At 39.3% G+C, this 19962-nt stretch overlaps 1 protein-coding gene across 4 annotated transcripts in view; it reads left to right on the top strand.

Annotated features, from left to right (window-relative positions):
- The window catches only part of CHST9 (carbohydrate sulfotransferase 9), a 247558-nt gene extending 234892 nt beyond the window's left edge, over nt 1–12666 (top strand). For 3 of the 4 annotated variants that reach the window (XM_033087654.1, XM_033087656.1, XM_033087655.1), the window contains one exon: nt 1887–12666. In XM_033087654.1, the coding sequence (XP_032943545.1) occupies nt 1887–2978 (1092 nt within the window). In that variant the 3' untranslated portion in view covers nt 2979–12666. The remainder of the gene's footprint in view (nt 1–1886) is intronic. The other variant, XM_033087652.1, reaches the window with a different exon arrangement.
- The last annotated feature ends 7296 nt before the right edge of the window (nt 12667–19962 follow it).

The following is a 19962-nucleotide window of genomic DNA, read 5'->3' as shown; positions in this document are numbered from 1 at the left end:
TTCAAATTTCAAGTCGAATTTTATATTATGTGTGAAAACTTTATCAGAGTCAAGAGGGATTCACAGTGTTGAAGTCACCCCGGCAATCTCTGAGAAGACAGCAGACAGATGGTTTTAGAGTTGAAGATTACGGCAGCTGTTTTTTATGGAGTTACACAAGTTGGTGTATGGTGATCAGGGGTTACTCACGTGATCTTCTTGCACTAGAAGGAAGCAGGGTACCCTCCCTTAAAGCTCAGCTATTGAAAGGACCATGATGCGTGGAGGTGGCTGCCATCCACCGTATTTCATTCCTCTGCTCTTTTGCTCAATTTGCTAGAAAATTCTTAATCTTCTTTGAATACCTAATTCCATCCATTCTTTCATTTGTTCATTGAACAAATATTCTAGAGCAATTGCTAAAGGTTATAGGCCATTTTGGACACTTGGGGATACAATGGTAAATGTATCTATACATCTATATCTGTCTGTATATCTATATACACATCTCTCCTAGGAACTTTTCCCCACCATAGACTGGTGGTCTCATGCATTACTCCCCCAGCACATCATTTCTTCATTAATTTTTCCAATAACATACTGACAACCCTAGATGTATGTATATCTTCAGTCCAGTCTTCTCCTCAATCATATTTTTCAAGTTTCAGTAAGATCACGTTACTTCTCTGCTCAGAGCCCTCCGAAGGCTCCCAAGTATAGCAAGAGTAGAAGCCCAGGTCGTTACAATTTTAGTCCCTAAAGAAGATGCCCCCTTGTAAATCCCTTCTTCCATGTCTTCCTTTATTTACCCAGTCATCGTGAGAGTTGTAGGAAGGATGTAGTCAGATGAAGAGTAGATGGCAGATGGGCAGACTCAACCTGCTGACAAGAGAACTAAATGCTAATTCTACTTTTGATACAACTTTATATAGCAGGGACATCAGGTAGACTTTTTTGGATTCCCTAGTCATTCTGCACTTGGGAAAGACAGAAGGTCTCACACATGAATTAAATTATATGATAGTATGACTATAGTTCTTAAATTATTGTGATAAATAAATTTATAAAAATAAAACATTTTTCAGGGTGGGAGGAAATACTTTTGCAAGTACCTAGAACACAGAGGTGGTCATCAAGGTTTTATAATTATCCTTGCCACAATTTTAAGTTGTAATTTATGACTTTGAACCTTTCTGAGCATTACAGGATGCCCCCAAAAACAAAAACAGAAACTGCCATCCAAACAAAACTACATTGTATCTATATTCAGATGGACTAACTAAATCAGTGCTAGAAAGTAACACACTGCTTAATAGCTCAACAATCACTGACCTACAGAATAATTGAGCTACATTCTATTATGCTACAGGCAGAGCTCAGGTGATAATTTCAGAGCCCTTTCATTTCCATCTTGTGGATACTTGTTTTCTTTCCTTCATTTCTCTCTTTCTTTCTTTCTTGTCTGCATTTTGTAAGGTTATATAACTGACAACAATAGCTGCCAGGGTAATACAAAGACAATAACAAACTTACTAAGAACATAGATTCAAATCAACTAATAGTTTTATCCCAATAATGTTCAGATAACTTAGCATGAGAAAAATCTATTAGTGTAATGCAGCACATTAATATTAAATGAATAACAACATATAAGTAACCCAAATATAGATCATATAGAATGTGAAACATTGGTCCAAAATGATGCATGGATGCCATTTTTTATTTTTATGTTTTCTGTAAAGAAGCTTACTACAAAGTATATATTTGGCATGCTTTGGTAAGTCGTTCTGGCAGCTTATATGAAATGTGCTCTCCTCCATAGTGTTTTAAAACAACTATGTTAAGTTCCTTATTAATATACCCACATTTGTGGGTGTGCTTTCAACATTTCTCCTCTATTTTAACAGGACCCCAAGTACCACATCCCTGAGGATCCCAAGAAAAACAAGGAAAATCTTCTATTTAACTCTGAGAGGTCTCCTGGGGTCTTCACGGAGACCAGCCACTCACAAAGAGAGAGTCAAGCTTTGGGCAAGACCACAGAGTCACCCACCTTTAAGGTGATTGAAAAACGTCAAAGAACCAAGACCCTTTTCAAGAAGTTCAGAGAAATGCGTTGGCCATTGGACATTCACCCTTTAAACAAAAGTTTAGTCAAAGACACCAAATGGAGGAGAACTGATGAAACCCAAGAGAAGCGCCGGTCTTTCCTTCAGGAATTTTGCAAGAACTACGGTGCGGTAAGTCATCCTCAGTCACAGCTTTTTCACATGGTATCCAGAATCTATGTAGAAGACAAACACAAAATCCTATATTGTGAAGTACCCAAGGCCGGCTGTTCCAACTGGAAAAGAATTCTGATGGTATTAAATGGACTGGCTCCCTCTGCGTACAATATCTCCCATGATGCTGTTCACTATGGGAAGCATTTGAAAAAACTAGACAGCTTTGACTTAAAAGGGATATATACTCGTTTGAATACCTACACCAAAGCTGTGTTTGTGCGTGATCCCATGGAAAGATTAGTGTCAGCATTTAGGGACAAATTTGAACACCCCAATAGTTATTACCATCCAGTATTTGGGAAGGCAATTATAAAGAAATATCGGCCAAATGCCTGTGAAGAAGCATTAAATAATGGATCTGGAGTCAAGTTCAAAGAGTTTGTCCACTATTTGCTGGATTCTCACCGTCCAGTAGGAATGGACATTCACTGGGAAAAGGTCAGCAAACTCTGCTATCCATGTTTGATCAACTATGATTTTGTCGGAAAATTTGAGACTTTGGAAGAAGATGCCAATTACTTTTTAGAGCTGATTGGTGCTCCAAAAGAGCTGAAATTTCCAAACTTTAAGGATAGGCACTCGTCCGATGAAAGAACCAACGCTGAAGTCGTGAGACAGTATTTAAAGGATCTGACTAGAACTGAGAGACAATTAATCTATGACTTTTATTACTTGGACTATTTGATGTTTAATTATACAACTCCATTTTTGTAGTTTGCATTCATTTCATCATGATGGCCTCAAATGAGCTAGCTATAATTTTCCTGTAATTCTCTGTATGAGAGAAATTTAACTAAGTGCAGTTGTCTTGATTTAATGAAGACTTTTACCAAATAGTATGACACCAATTGGCACAAAGTTATAGGAAAATTACCTAACAGAGACATATAAACATTTTGAGTTGCTCTAAAATGTTTGGAAAAGAGTTGCTTGTGCATTATGGATCATATTATAGAAGCAATAACCTAGGCAGCTGCTACATTAGCTACAACAGCCCCTTGTAATGATAGGAAAAGGGATCTAAAATAGCATTAGTGAATGTCTACATCCTGGAATTCGTTGTCTAAAGTGCATGGATATATTTTTAGCAGTCTGTGACATATTAATCAAACCTTGGATAGTTTTCTAACATCCTGGACCTCTTTCTATCAACTGTGACGATAAATCAATGTTGAAATGATATTTTGGACCTAGGCATTTTACTTTAGATGACAAGGCATTATGTGATTTGCAATATGAGAAATTAGCAGAAAAACCAGATGAGGCTATGGCTTTTTATATTCAACAGCCAATAAAAAATGCACAACATGCTAAGATCAAAGCAACCTTCCTCTTCCAGAAAAACGTAAGGGAATTGATTCTGTTTTCTTCTGAGCCTTCTCTGCAGAGACAAAATGAATACCACCACTAAAGGTCTTTGCTTCTGAAGCAGGCGGTTGAGAAGTTTAAGCCTTATCAGATATAAATACGTTCTTAATTCTGGTTCAATTGGGTGGGGGGAGGTTATGTGGGGATGGAATAATCATCAAAACAAAAGTTGCCAACCTGAATATAGACCTCAAACAATAACCAAGTTTTATAAGAATATTATTTGAATCAAAGCATCATATGCATAGCTTTATATGTTGAATGTACTCTAAGAATAGCTTCTGTTTTCAGCCTAATTATTTAGCTTGGGAATGACTTCTTTAAAACTAATATACCACTTCAAAGATAGGTTATGTTCTAGAGAATAAACATAACAAGAGCCCCTAGAAACATTTTTAATAGGCTTATGCATAAACAAATTAAGGTATTTTCTTTTTAAGTTTAAATATTCTGTACTAACAAAGTCAAATACCATTGCATTTAAATATTAAATCAAAGTCTTCGGAAAATAGGACCATGTGTCATCTCTGTGAAAAGTTGCAATGCATTTTAGAAGTTTTTTCCAAGGAACCCTAAAGTAGAAGACACATCAGGATGGGAAACTCATTTCAACAAGTCAACTGTTACTCCGAGTTAAGCAAATCACATGTCATTCAAACCCTGTTTAAATGCATTTCTTGAACATATGTGTTCCTTTTCCCAAACTATCATTTTATTCTCATCAGTAAATAATCAGTAACATCTCTAAAAGGAAAGTAAGTATTAATATTTGAATACTAATAGGCCAAGATAGTTATAGTCATACTTATTCCATGATTTTTTTCATGGCTGAGTATTCATGAATCACTTCACTCTTTACACATACCTGCCGTATCCCATCTGTGTCTCCCATTGAGTGGGTAGAGGCAACCGGCTGCCAGGTCATGAGTATTAAACCTTCTAAACCAACCTTTTACCACTTTTCCACTCCATTTACTCTTGCCTCTAGACCATAGTCTTACGGTGTTCTTTCTGTTTTTAAGGAGTTGTACTCTAGAATAATCTCAATTGTATAATTTAAATTTTCCTATACCATGTGCAGTGAATTCTTAGTAACTTAGAGATATTGAAATGATCTTTTTAGACAAAACAGCACAGAAAATATGCCAAGAAGCCTGAAATTTTATTCCTAAACTATACAAAACTAGTTTTAGATGGGATCTGCTATAAAGGATAGAGACATTTTTCTCAGAGTTATTCGTAAACCACCTAAGGAGAAAACAAGCAAACAAAAACCTTTCTTTTCATAATTTTGGAAAGAAGAAAATGGAAGCAAGGGTCCTATCTCTCTTATTAACATTTCTCATGCACTTGAGAGGGTGGAATGTGTGTGTGTGTGTGTGTGTGTGTGTGTGTGTAAAACTATATATATATACACACACACACATATATATAAAACTATCATATATATGAGTAATCATATATATATATCTATATGTGATTATTTGGCATTGGTGGTAGAGAAGAGAGGTGAGAGAAAAAAATGATGCACAACACTGTCTACCGAAGCTGTTCTATACCTTTTGCCATATATGCTCCTTTCCTGACCTTTTCCACCAAACGTGTGTAACCATACGTCGTGCTTCAGTCATTCTTTTCCTAAACAAACTCTCGATGCCAGCTGATATCTTGTGTGGTTGTGAGTTCCAGAGGCCATGTAAGTTTTTATGAAGTAAGAACACATTTTTTATATACCAATTTTTCCTTTTAAATTACTTATTTTCAAGTTTGGGCCAAATAAGCCATTCACCATCCTGAATTTTTTGTGATTTTTAAATACCTATTCCATTTATCTCTCCTGAATTGTTCTACTTTGTAGACCAACTCAAAATCACCTTTGTGATTTCTGCCTGCGTGCAAACCCCAGGTATTAGTGCCACTGCCCCTTTGGACAGTCAAAATCTCATGGATTTAGACTCCCAAAGGCAAGTGACCAAATCTAGACTTAGCTTCCAGATGTCCAATGTTCCCATTTTAACATTAGCAGGCTATAGGTATAGTTATTAGTTCTCTAATTAAACCCTAAGGATCTTATTTGTTTTTTCAGGCAGCAGTAATATGCTGGGCAGTCCCCTTCACTCCATTATTCCCCTGTCTGGAATTGCTAGTAGAGTAACAAGTTAGCAATTAAATCCAAAACCACAGTTATTTAACCTGGTAAACTACCTATAGATGTGCATTATTGATGTGGCTGGGACTAGAAGCGGCCATAAATTTCACTGGAAATGTGTATACAGGGCACCCAATTTTCTGATTTTCTCACATGTTTGAAACCATTCATTCAGGCAATGGAAATGTGAGGACACTTGATAAATTCTCTAACTTCACGGTCTATAAAATATTATCTAGCAATTCAAGAACTACTTGGACACCAATTATAATTAAAAAGAGGGGAAAAAAGACTCTTACACTTTATTCATGAATAATTATTCTTCAAAAAGGTGTTATCTTCTAAAATATATAGTTCTTAGCTGAAGGGGATATATAAGCAGATGCAGAGAATTTTGAATTTTAGAATTGCCTTTGAAAAGATCAGTGCCTGAATTAGTAGAACTTGGAATTAGTAGGCTGGGAATACAGCAAACATCTCCCTAAGGTGAGTTCTCATTTGGCCTCTTGGAGCATCTTAGCCTCTAGGCCTTAGTGGAATATGGCAAAGGAAATATTTTGCCCATGGCTAACATCCCACCCTGCTCTGATAGTTGAAGAATGGTTGGCCAAAGCCTTTAATAGTAGCTCAATTGCCTGTTAACCTTAGACCAGGGCTGACTCAGCTTAGTGTTACTTTTAAAGTCATATTTTGCAATCTCAATCATAATCATTATGATATTCATAATATTGTCATACTTAAACATTTATTCAATACTTAAGTGCTTTAAATGCATTAATTTATTTCATTTCCATTTAGTCAACCTAACTTAGGTGCTATTGTTAGCGTGCGTGCGCGCGCGCGCGCGCACACACACACACACACACACACACATACTGTAGAATAAAGGAAGCTAAAGCAGAGTTTGGTTGAGTAACTTACGTAAAGAGACACTGCTGGTAAATAGGTAAAGAGGTAGGATGAACCCAAGCAGCAAATACCACTACCAAATTCTCTTCTCAGAATATTATAAACTTACATATTTACTTTTGTTTTATCATTACATGTATTCATAACAGCTAAAGGCAAGAAATATATATTGACATCTTGAAACTTCTTAAATAAAAATGTGGATATAAATGCATGTGCATGTGTGAATTCAACTAGGTAGTTATCGCAATTCAAATCAACTTACCCCTTTATTCCTGCCGAGTAAAACTGACAGAGTCAAAGATTTTATTAGAAACTAGGCTTCCCCCCACCCCAGTTTTTTAAATCTCCTGTTGATCATAAGACACAATGTTTTCAAAAAGAGGGGGGAAAGTCCCTGGAACAAATTTAGCCTAACGAAAATAAACTCTCACTTTGACAAGAAAGTCCAGACAGCTATAGGAGTGGGCAAGGTCAAAGAAAATACAATCCAAGAAGAAGAGAGTCGGGCCAATTTTCCCCGCATCGGCATTTGATGGCCACTGAAGATGGACATGGCGCAGCAAGCCAGTCAAAGTGAAGGCTCCACAACTACTGTTAGAAGCTAAGCAATTGTGCAGGGTCTCGTTTTCCTGAGTTCTCATCCCCAGTACTAACTACAGTTGTTACATAACCCTAACATGATTCAGGAAAATTATAGAAAAGAATAGAGCAGCAGGTTGACTTCAACCAACTGGAAAAGCACCACAAAAAAAAAAAAGGTCAAGATAAGTAAGTGTTCAGCTGGAAGAGGGCTGATGTTTTCCAGGTCTGGGGGACACCCTACCTGAAGAAGACCAAGTCTGAGTTTTACAGAAGGGTGTTGCCTCACATCATTTAGTTTGCAGAAGAATTGCCTAGTCACTCACATCTTAATTCTTCAGCAAGGTCATATCCTTCCAGACAATTTTTTTTCAAATCCATGTAAGCAATCATTTTTTTTTCCCCATCTCTAAGCCTCTGCTCAAGTCTTACGCTATATTTGAAATACTCGCCTCTCTATGTATCTGGACATTCCTTTTATGTTAACTCAAGAAAGAATCTCTTTAGATTATTCAATTTTGAAATTTCACACTTCATGAGCTCTCTGATCGATGGAAAAAGGCAAAATGATTTTCCCCTGATGTGACTTGCATCAGATTCTTCTCATACCAATAAATGAAGGCATTCCTTCCCTACTTTTTCTTTGCTTCCTTAATTTGTTCATTTGTTAGATCCCTCCTCATATGAATAAAAAAATCTCTGTTGTCCCTGGAATATGTCTTAGTTCTTCTGAGAGGAAAGGAACTGTGTCCGTAAATTCACTTTGCACCGTTTCTAGCCAAGCACTGAATGGAAAGCGTTACCTTAATAGATGTTTCTAGTGCTGTTGTTGAAAGGTTCACATACAGCTTCTCTTAGTGTATAATGCATATATTTCTACCTTATGACTTTCAGGCATGTATAAGATCAGTGGATCTAAAGAGCAGGCACTAGGGCAGGGCAATTGAGGGAAGTGCTCTAAGCCACACGCCTTTTCGATGTTAATAGTCACATCTTAACCTAAAATATAGCTGTGGACTCAGCCATTTATTACACGTCTAAGATGACTTATTTGTGTACTAAGTTTGCGAAGGTAATGTTGAAGAAACGCATGACTTTACTGAGTGCCAGGACTGAGCAACTTACTAAGTAGCAGACACTGGCAAAATATTTTACATACATTCACTTAATGACATGAAGGGTATGTTTAATCCTTATCAAAAAAAATGAAAGTTAGGTATTATTCCACCCATCATTTTATGAATGAGAAAACTGAGGGTCCGAGAGCCTTCATGGCAAGCCCCAGAGCCAGCTTCCTGCCAAGGTCCCCTCTGGCTCCAAAGCCGAGACCACACACAACAGTCTACAGGCCAGATCTGGCCACAGATACGTTTGGTTTGGCTTACCATGCATTTTATTTAATATTTTAATTAGTTGCCAACATTTTAAAATTGGGACTCTTTTCATCAATAATAAGGAATTTCTGTTACCCTGCATCTTACATGCCCACCTGAAAATAGGTGGGCAGAATCGAGGTGCGTCCCATTAGAGAAGCCAGAGACATCTCACTGAAGAAGAGCATCTTCATGCTCTCACCTAGCCTCATCACTCATGTACCTTACCTGGCTGGCCCCTAAGTGTCCCACCTTTAAACCGCTGCTCTGAAGTGTGTGTTCTTTCATCCACCAAGATTCCCAAGGAAAAGCAATTCCTAAACATTTTCTTCTACCATATTTGTGTTGTGCAATCCGTGAGGTCATCACTTTCTCACTCAAAGTGCTGTTTGTCCTTTGTTCTTATCCAGTGGAATCGCCAAACAATATTTCATTGTTTGAGGAAATTTCTTCTGACCAATAACAAAGATGTTGGGAGAAATCCAGGACCTTTCTTTGGCATCCTTCTGTCTTAGCCACTGGGTCCCGCTGGTAACGACATTTCTCCTCATGCCCCTCCGCAGCAGAGATGAGTCATTCTTCCAGGCCCCACAACCTCAAAGTCTAGGGACAAAAACTGGTTCCCACTGATGCATCCAGACGGCTGTTCCATAACCTGCCTTCAACACTCTGAAAATTGCCTAGGTCCCAGTTTTCTTTAAGGACTTCCCTATCTAGCCCATAACACTCCTCTCCACCCCATTCTTGCTATTTTCCTGGGTGACTAGCGTTCCCACTAACATGCCACTATCTTTGCTTCTTTGTGCTCTAACCTCCTCTTCTTCCCATTTCAACACTTGAGAGAAGTGTTGGAGAAAAACAGAAACACAGCCATGGGGAGCGATAATCATGACTCTCATCCCCGAAGAGCAGAAAACCTGTGGCAAATTTTATAGGACTTCATTTTATCTAATCATTTCCTCAAAATGTCTCCAAAGTTTAGAAAAATGTTCTTCAGAAATATTATGAACTGAGACGTATTCTCAGAACACTAGAGGAACTACCAATTTAAATGATAATATTATTGGGATGGCTGCTATTAACCTTAGGGAAAAACTCAACCCTGATTTAGCTTAACAAGTCCTCAGAAAAGAGTGGAGCACACTTATGCGTGTGTGATTCTTTTCCTTTAATCCCCATCGATTATTACTGACAACGAAACCTGCTGCCTTCATTCTGTTACTTTGTTGAAATGTTCAAGACTCTCCGCTCATAGATGGGTCAGTGGATGTTGGTAACAAAGCCCTCTTGGATTCGGACCAGCGCTAAAGCAGAAACGTGGCATCGGCAGGATGCCAACGACAAGAACTAGAGCTGAAATGATGAAGTGAGTTATGGGGACAGAGCTGGGCACTGCCCAAAGTGTTTGAAAGTTTTCAGGATGAAATGGCAAAATGAAAACTTTCCCTTTTTGAAGCACAAAAGACTGAAGGCAATTTTGGCAACTCAACGTCACACCGAACAAAGTGAAGACCAATAAAAAAATGAAAAGCCATTTTTCAAATTGACCTGAGATGATTGAAAATGGAAAATATTTTGCTATTTCAGTAATTAGTTTGAAAGCAACTGCCCCAAGAAATATTTTGCAATTTAACTTAAATGGTAAGAATGTACATTTTCTTGGACTCCATTAAAGGATTTGTCTCTACTTGCCTTTCTATTAAGTTGAATCATATGACATTGCCAACATTTGACCACCTCTGATGTACAAACTCAGCCCTTTCATAGTGTCCCACTAATAGTTCCACTGCTACCTACCCAGGTCTAGACACAATAGCATTGACTGGAACTATTCAAAATAGCCTCTGAAAAGAACTCCCACTCCTCGTCACTCTGTCCTTTTTTCCTCTTTTTTTCTTTTTAAATTTTTAATTGTGGTAAAACAGAATTTACCATCCTAACCATTTTTAAGTGTCATTAAGTACATTCACATTGTTATGCAGCCATCACCACCATCCATCTTCAGAACTCTTTTCATCTTGCAAAACCAAAACTCGATACCCATTAAATAACTCCCTTTTCTCCTTCCACCAGTCCAGGAAATCACCGTTCTAGTTTCTGTCTCTATGAATTTGACTCTTTTAGTTACCTCATGTAAGATGAATCATACAGTATTTGCCCTTTTGTAACTGGCTTATTTCCCTTAGCATAATGTCCTCAAGGTTCATCAATGTTGTAGATATGTCAGAACTGCTTTCTTTCTAATGCTGAATAATATTCCATTGTACATATAAGTCCTCCCTTTAATCCATTCTACACACTTTGAAAATAAACTTCCTACAGCGTCATTCTGCTCCCAGCTTCTTGTTGCCTGTCTTCAAGGCCCTCAACAATGTAACCCTGGCCCAATATCACCAAATAACTGTATCAAATCCATTATTATCCAGCCAAATTGAACTATTACATTCTTTGAAAACATTCTTGCTTTCCCCGCTATTTTGTCCCTATTATTTGCTCTGCCTGAAGTACCCACTTATCTTCTATCTTAATGACCTTCTCTCATGCCCTCTCCAACACAATACCACCCCCCTAACGCCTGTCCCCGCAGCCCACTCCCTCGCTCTCCTCCGCTCCCGTGACCATCCCTCAGCTCACTTCATCCACTCTGCCTGGGGACTCTCTTCTATTCCACTTGCTTTAACTCCACCCGTAGGATAATGGTTCCCAAATCTCTTTCTCCAGCCCACACTTCTGTCCTGGACTTTGACTCAAATTTCCAACTTCCTGCTGGACCGCTTCACCTGGATGTCCCATTGGCACTTGCAACTCGACATGACTGAAGTTAAACTCATCATCTAACCCCTAAACCTGTTTTCTCCTCGTTCGATGGCATCACCATCCCATCTACTCTGTCTCCCATGTTGGCAACTGAGGAGTCAAGCCAGACTTCTCCTTGTGCTGACTCCCCACAGCCGTGGGGAAGCCCACTAATTTCACCACCTGCATTTTTCTCAAGTTTCTCCTCTCCTCCCATCCATTCTGCAACTACCCTAAATCAAACCCTCACCTTCTCTTGCCTGCAGTGCTGCAACAATTCCTAACTGTTCTCCCACTTTGATTCCTCTCAACACAATCCTCCACACCACTGCCCTTGTTATCACTCTAAAATATAAACCCAAGCCTGGCATTTCTCCACTGAAAGCTCCTTAACGGCTCCCGTCATACAATTGTGTTTCCTAACACACACAATAACCTCCAGGATCCCAATGCTTCGCCAATCACGTTTCCTGCCAATTCTTGCCTCTCTGCTTACTCTCCAAGAACCTAGAATGGCCCTGATTCCCCGACATTGTGCCGTTTCCTGCCTCCAGGGCCTTTGCTCATGCTGTTCCCTCTGTGGAAGCACCCACCTAACCTCCCTTAACCTCTCCAACATCTCCTAACCCCTAAACTCAGCTCACCTCTGACATGGTTCAAATGAGAAGCCCTGCTCTGAGCACCCATGTGCTCCTGGAAAACAGTATACTACGGTGGGTCTTGTATACTGGGTCTTTTCGTCAGTGAGAACTGGGTTTGAATTCCAAATTTTCAACTTTTAAACTTTGGAACCTCTCCAATTTATGTAGCTTCTCTGAGGGCTGGTTTTCTCATCTTGAAAATAAGGATAGCAATACCTACCTTGTCAAGTTATTGTGGGAAACAAATGGGAAAATGTTTGTAAAGTGTTTAATAAGTGTTCAAAAATAATGATTGTCATTCTTCCATTAGAGCCTGTGTATATCTCTATGTTTGCACTTATAGAATTTTAATTATTTATGTGAGTGTCTGGCTCCCCCAGGAGACTCAATTCTTTGTCTTGTTCATCTTCGTAACCCCAGAGAAGGCACTTGTTAAATATTTGTTGAAGAAATAAATGTAGGCACAAATCCCACACACCTACCCCAATGTTCACATACCACTGTGTTCTTCCCTTAGGCACATACTGACTTGTATTGTAACAATATGGAAATGTGTCTTAACTTTTCTGTCAGATTCTAAGTTACCCGAGAGTAGAAACCATGTCTTGCTTAATAAACATACATCTAATTAAATTTTAGACTTTCAAGTGTTGATTCTTTTTGATAAGATAATAGTTTAAAATGGGCTTCCTAACCATAACATAGGAACAAATAATAAAAATCCGTTACCTCGTTCACCTTCTATTCATTAGCTCTACATACTGACCAGGCTGAACTTTTATCTCCTTAGATAAGTCACGCTTTTTGCCTGTGTTGGAGCCTTTCTGAGGGAAACTCCCTGAACTTGGAACACTGTGGGCCAATCTAATACCTTGTCATTCTTCAGAAAATCCTTTCCTGACCCCAACATGAGGTTCAGTCATTCATTGTAACTTTTCCAAGATTACAAGTTTCCATTGGAAAAGGAGAAGTTTCCCTGTGCCGGAAAAAGTCTCAGGTTTCTTGCTCTCTCCTCAGCACCAAGCATGTAGTTGACACTCAGCAAACTCATGCTGAGCAACTGAATGAACAGAGCTCTGGATTTCAGTCTTCCTCTTTCATAAGACATTGACAGATGCTAAAAGGATTACACAGGGATTACTTTATGACTACATTCTTAAAGTCTGTGTTACAGGTAACAAAAGGCAAGACTGTATTATGGATTTGTTGTGTAGCAGAAAAGACAGGGGGAAATTAACAGATGACCTTTATATTGACCGAAAACACTAACTGATCGAATGTAACTCGGGAGTAATGTGATGATGGAATGTTTCCAAAAATTGAAACAGGCAGGAGAGGGGCTTGAGAAAACTGTCGGTTCACACCAATGTTCATGGGTTCATACAATTCCAAAGCTCCGTGTGGCTGAATTTTTAACAAGCTGTCTTCATGTCTGGTATGGAGTTCATAGAACAGGTATCCTTCACGTTTCTCTAGCCTTCCAGGTATTTCTTGCCTGTTGTGATGTTGCCATGCTTCTTCACCTGTATAATCTATCACACCTCAGTATGCACCTCCCCACAAAACTCATGAGGCTCCACATAGTAACATTTTGTACTCATGGCAATAGACAAATCCGCAACTCTCTACTAATGCACGTGATCTAATGAAGTCTACACAATAGGCCTTTGCAATCTCATTTTCCATTCACCCACTAACTAATGTAACTGCTTATTATTGTTTAATCTGAGTGTTTCAGATCTCCCCCCATTCGTTGTCATAAGTGGGCTTTCTTTAGGTGACCTGGATAAGACAGCCTTGGGAAGAACATGGGCCCACATGGTCCCCCTGTCATCAGGATCCATCTACTACACAGTGAAGAGAGGCAACGGCAACAAGAGGCTGTTTTGACAGCAGCCGGGCACATTCTTAGAAATCACTGCTGCGCCCTTTCCCCATGCCACCATGCCTGCTACGCCTGTCTCTGGCCAACTGGCCCACAGATTCATTTCTCACCCTTCCTTGTTCTACATCAAAGGACACCTAGAGGCTGATTCGTTTCCCAGGCGCATGATTCAGCTGGATCTGCCTGGTTTCCACCAATGAAAGGCTCAGGAGACTAGAGGTGAAGGAAAGGAGGAGCTTATACATTTTCCTTCTTTCTTTCCTGTGTCTGATGTCTAATAGCAGCTGCATGGTCGGCATGGCTCCAGATGTCCCACCAAGAAAACCCAGTGCCAATGTATGTGCAACCTATAAGGGGAGAAAAGTTAAAACCCCATTGGGTTAACTTTTGATCAATGGGAAATGTGGTCATCTAGGTATATTATTCCCTCTTTCTCTTCTCAATAGACAGTACCAAGACATTGTTTGTACATTTTTTTCAATGGTTCTGTAGCTAATGGCAACCAGGTAGATATCCCATCCTCACGTTGACCTTCCTCCCTTCATTGACCCTCACTTCTGCTCACTGGAATTGTATTACCTGAAAACAGAGTAGCATATAAGACCATGGCCTCAGATGCTATTTCCTGGGGAACCTGGGTATATTCATTTCCTAGGGCTGCAGTAACAAAGTACCAGAAACTGGTTGGCTTAAAAGAATAGATTTATTCTCTCAGAGTTCAAAAGGCCAGAAGTCTAAAATCACGGCTGTGGGGTTGGTTCCTTCTGGAGACTCTGAGGGAGAATTGGTCCTATGTCTCTCTCCTAGCTTCTGGTGGTTGCCAGCTTCCTTGGAGTTTCTTGGCTTGTAGCTTCATCTCTCCAATATCTGCCTCCATTGTCACATGGTGTTATCTCTGTGCCACAGAGTTGTCTCTTCACATGGTCTTCTTATAAAGACAACAGTCATTGGATTTAGGGCCTACCAAAATCCAGTATGACCTCATTTTAACAACTACTCACATCTGCAAAGACCCTATTTCAAAACGAGGTCACCTTCCGAGGTTCCACATGGACATGAATTTTAGGTGTCACTATTCAACCCAGCAGAATGGATTACAACATTTGGAGCTAAGAGTGTGGTAATGGTAATCCCTGGCAAGAAGTGGCATCACAGTTACTAAGGCTTTTACCTGTGGTTAGTTACTGATTAGATGAGGTCCAAGTGTAAGGTGAGTCATTGGAATATATAGTATCTGGACAATGATCATTATAAATTGAGGAGTGGACTGGCTTCTTTTAACAGCATTTGAAACCTTGAAGAAAGAAAATTATAGGCTCAAGTTGCCTACTGCCACCTCAAGGCATAATTTCAAAGCCACAGACCTTATGACAGTTTTGCAATAGGCTCTCAACACCTAAAGCAGCAAGACACATTGTGCTGAGAATCAGGCCCAGGCTCAAACTGTAATGGTGGGAGAGCTGCATACACAGCCTCAATAGTTCCTCTATGTCAAGGTCAAGACCCTAAATGGGAAGAGAATGGGACACTAAGATCTAGATGGAGTTCCTTTTGATGGAAAAATCTGAGATTCTTGAACATCCAGGTTAACAGAAGCAGCCCCAAACCCCTTGCCAGAGGTGAACAATCTCACTTGCCATGAAGACCACACAAAAACATACCTAAAGCAGGAATAAAACAACGCTCATTTTCCTCATGATCATCTATTACTATCCCTCATTATTTCCAAGCTGATAATCAGGGTCAGCACTGCCTAAGACAGAAAGTACTAAACAACTTGTACTAAACAAAATAGACTTTAAAACAAAGACTATAACAGGAGTATATGTAAACGGAATATTACTCAACCATAAAAAAGAATGGAATTTTGCTATTTGCAACAACACGGATGGACCTAGAGGGTATTGTGCTGAGTGGAGTGAGTCAAACAGAGAAAAACAAATACCATATGATTTCACTTATATGTGGAATCTAAAGAACAAAATAAACAAAACAGAAATAAACTAACAGTTACAGAGAACATTTTGATGGCTGCCAGCTGGGAAGGAGGTTGTGGGGTGGGTGAAAAAAGGAAGAGATTAAGAAATACAAATTGGTAGTTACAAAATAGTCATGGGATGTAAAATATAACATAAGGAATATAGTCAATAATATTGTAATAACTATATATGGTGTTAAATGTGTACTAGATTTATTGGGGTGATCACTTCATAAGTCTAATCACTGTGTAGTACACCTCAAACTAATACAATATTGTATGTCAATTGTAATTGAAAAATAAAACAATTATTTAAAAAACAGAAAGAAGAGCAAACAATTTTTTTGAGCATGAAAAGCAGATGGTAAAATCCTCTGCCTCAGTGGAAAATCGAAGATGTTCATGTAGCTTTATACTATGTTGATTCACAGACAGAGTCCCTTGGTTGATGAGAAGATCATATCCCCTTGATAAGGGACCTTGAAAAACTACTGCAAAAATACACAGTAAATATTTCCCCAATATTTTCAGAGAACTTGTCACCATTTGTTGGGGTAACTGTGCACTGGGGAAATACCCAGTCTTTTCCAGGTCTGTAAGAGATAGGTTCTGAACTGACATTGATACCTGGGGACCCAAAACACCATCATGATCCTCCAGTTAGACTGGAGGCATATGGAGACCTGGTAATAAATGAAATTCCAACCCATGTCTGTTTTTCAGTCAGTCCAATGTGTTCATAGACCTAATCTATATTTATTTCCTGTGTCCATGTTTGTAATTGGTATAGATATATTTAGAAACGGCATAATTCTCACATTGGTCCACTTAGCTGTGGAGCCAGAGCCATTCTGAAAGGAAAAGACAAGTGAATCCTCTGAAACTGATGCTAAATCGAAAGCAATACCATATCCCAAGAGCAGTGTTAGATTAGTCCTCAAAGATTTAAAAGATGCAAGGGTGCTGCTCTGTATTATGTCCCTATTCAAGGGCTATTCTTATCCAAACCAAGTGATAGCTGGCCAAACGAGGTGTCTTTGCTGCCACAAATCAACGCAGTCTCTGACATCTGGTTTGCGCATTTTGATCTAGTGAGAGCATTCTTCTCCTTCAGTAGAAAAGATCAAACACAGGGCACTTTCACAGAGAAGGATAGAATATTGCTCCAGAACTATGTTAATTCTGGTACCTTTTGTTTCAGTATCGTCCATAGGGACCTTGACTATCTTGACTTTCTGCAAGTCATCACATTGGCTCACTAAATTGATAACATCAGGTTAATTTGCCCTGTAGAACAGTAAATATCAAGATTCCCCCCTCCTCCGGCTGTCCTAGGAAGATACATGTGTGCAATAGAGTGGGAAGTAAACCTCATGAAAATTTAGGAGTCTGCCATGTCAGCTAAGATTTTAGGGGTATGGCAGTCTGGGAGATGTGGGGCATTCCCCCAAGTTGTACCTTGTATCTCTTACGTCTAAGAAAGAGGCGTGGTTCTTGAAGGGCCTCTTTGGACTTTCGAGGCAGCAAATACTACACTTGGGAATACTGATCCAACCCATGCTGAAAGCCACTCAAAAGACTTCCAGTTCACTTGGAGCTCACACCAAGAGAGGACTCTGGAGCAAGCCCAGGCTGAGGTACAAGCTGCTCTGCCATTTGGCCACATGACCCAACATGTCTGGTGGTACCAGATGTGCCTATGATTGATAAAGATGTTGTGTACAATTTCTGGCAAGCTCCAACAGGAGAGCTGCAGCACATACTTCTTGGGTTCTGGAGCAAAGCCATGCCTTCAATGGTTTAAGTCTACCCTCCATTTGAAAAATAACTATTTCAATAGTTATTGAAAAATAACTATTTTGGCACCCTCCATTTGAAAAATAACTATTTTGGCACCTAATAGAAACTCTACCTGACCGTGGGACATCAAGCGCCTCTATAACTGGAGTTTCCTATTTAGAATGGAGTATTATCAGATCCACAAAATTATAAGGTCAGATGTGCACAGCAAGCAATCCGTTATACAACAGAAATGTTGTACTTAGAGTCAGGCCGGGCATTTCGAGATGATATGAGTAAATCACATAAATAGGTGATGAATTATTGGCCCATCTGACCTGTGTCAGTCTCTTGCCATCTGGAAGTCTTCAACTTCATGATGCGTATGAGCGATGGGACTCACAAGTCAGATTAGTGGAAGGTGAAAATCTAACGGGGGCTGGAGAAGCTGTTAATCTGGCTACTACTTCAATGGGCTTATGAATTAAACGGCCATAGTAGCAGAAATGGAGGTTATATATGACCTCAGAAATGAGTACTTTCATTCACTAAGGCAGTTCAAGCTAAAGCCACTGAGTGCCAAACGTGCCAACAGTAAAGGAACATTATGCTACTCCACCCCACCCCAACTCTTGCTGCTGATATAACACCATCACCAGTCCCAGCAGCATCAGCTGGCCACCTGACGACGGATTGATTACACAGGATGGATTACATAGGATCACTCCCACTGTTGAAGGAGCAATGATTTTCTCACTAGTACTCCTAGTCATTCACTATGGAACTTTTTCAGCCAGATCTAACTTTAATTCCCTTCTGCCTGGGTCCTACATCCTAGGATCCATTCCCACACATGTTCCCCAGATGTTGGAAAAATCTCCTCGGGCATGGGTAGAGAGAGCAACTGTATCTACTGGCACAAAACTGTCACCAGAATATAAGGATTCAACATTCCCAACTTCATGAAAATAAATCCACATTTCTCCATCCCGATTTTTAGAATCCCTCTCCTTCCCAATCTAACATAAGAGATCCAGTGAAGTTGGGAATCATTTTATATTGTAATCCAGCTACATATAAGATTAGAATTTGGGTCTGATTTTTTTCAGAAATCCCAGCTCTGCAGCTATAGAATATAAACGTTTAGGGGAGAGAGCACTCCTAGAGGCTTTCAGATCCTTTGTGTAGATCTTGTGCTGGGAATTTAAAGCACCAAATTCATCATTTTCTTTCCCCAAGCTCTTCAGCATACTTAAAAGCAAACAACCAATCCCATTCTACTCCTTATTCTCACTAATATGGTAGCAAATACTTAGTTACCTAAAGCCATACTTTCTATAGGCTCTTGATTGTAGATGAAGATTTAGTTAAATGTTTGCCACTGAAATGTGATGACCTATTAGTGTCCCCTTATCACTGTAAACAGTGCCATTAATGCTTTTGTCTTATCAGTTGAGAGAACCAATTCCAGATAAGCCAGAATCAATTCAGAAAGCCCATTCTTAAGGTTCTATTCCTGTTCTTCCAGTACCAAATTTTGTATCCATCAGAGTTTGATCAACAAATACACCATTAAGATTGATGTATAATAAGGGATTCATTGTAGAGATCTGATCTTATACCACGGTGAGAACTGGTTAAACAGTCTTTGTTTGGCTGTTGCTTTTGTGTCTGGCGTGATCCTGAAGTAAGCAGAGTAGGCAGTTGGGGAGGAAAGATAGACATGCAGCGGGGAGGAGCAAGGACAAAGTATAACCCGCAACCATCTCCCATGGCCTTCAAGCCTCCCACCTTGCTGACACAAATGACCTCATGAGAAACTGCTGCCCTTCATCGTGGAGCTAAATTTATACTTGGCCCAGGATTTGGAGAAGCTGACAGACAATCCTAGACACCTGTCCTTTTAACTATAAGTCAGACTAAACTAAAATCATCCTATAAAAGATAGCAGTCTATCTTTCATTTTTTGTAGGAATATTTGAAGGCCTTTTCATATTCCCTAAAATTACAAGCTAAAATTGAATTTAAGATGCTCTTTCCAAACGTGAATCATCAATTTTCTTTTCTGAATAGTTAGTGACACAAACTCAGAAGAAATAAAGCTACTAAACTTTCTGAAGTGTAATTTATATTGTTCTAGCATTGTTTGTACCAATTTTTTTTATATTTTCTCATTATGCTTAATTTCATTTTAACAGAATTATTTAGCTCCTCCTCTTTTGTACATGCAAACTCTAT

Source organism: Rhinolophus ferrumequinum, chromosome 19, assembly GCF_004115265.2.
Source record: "Rhinolophus ferrumequinum isolate MPI-CBG mRhiFer1 chromosome 19, mRhiFer1_v1.p, whole genome shotgun sequence".
Classification (NCBI taxonomy): domain Eukaryota; kingdom Metazoa; phylum Chordata; class Mammalia; order Chiroptera; family Rhinolophidae; genus Rhinolophus; species Rhinolophus ferrumequinum.
Note: the sequence above shows the minus strand (reverse complement) of the source record. Positions and strands in the feature narration are given on the sequence as shown.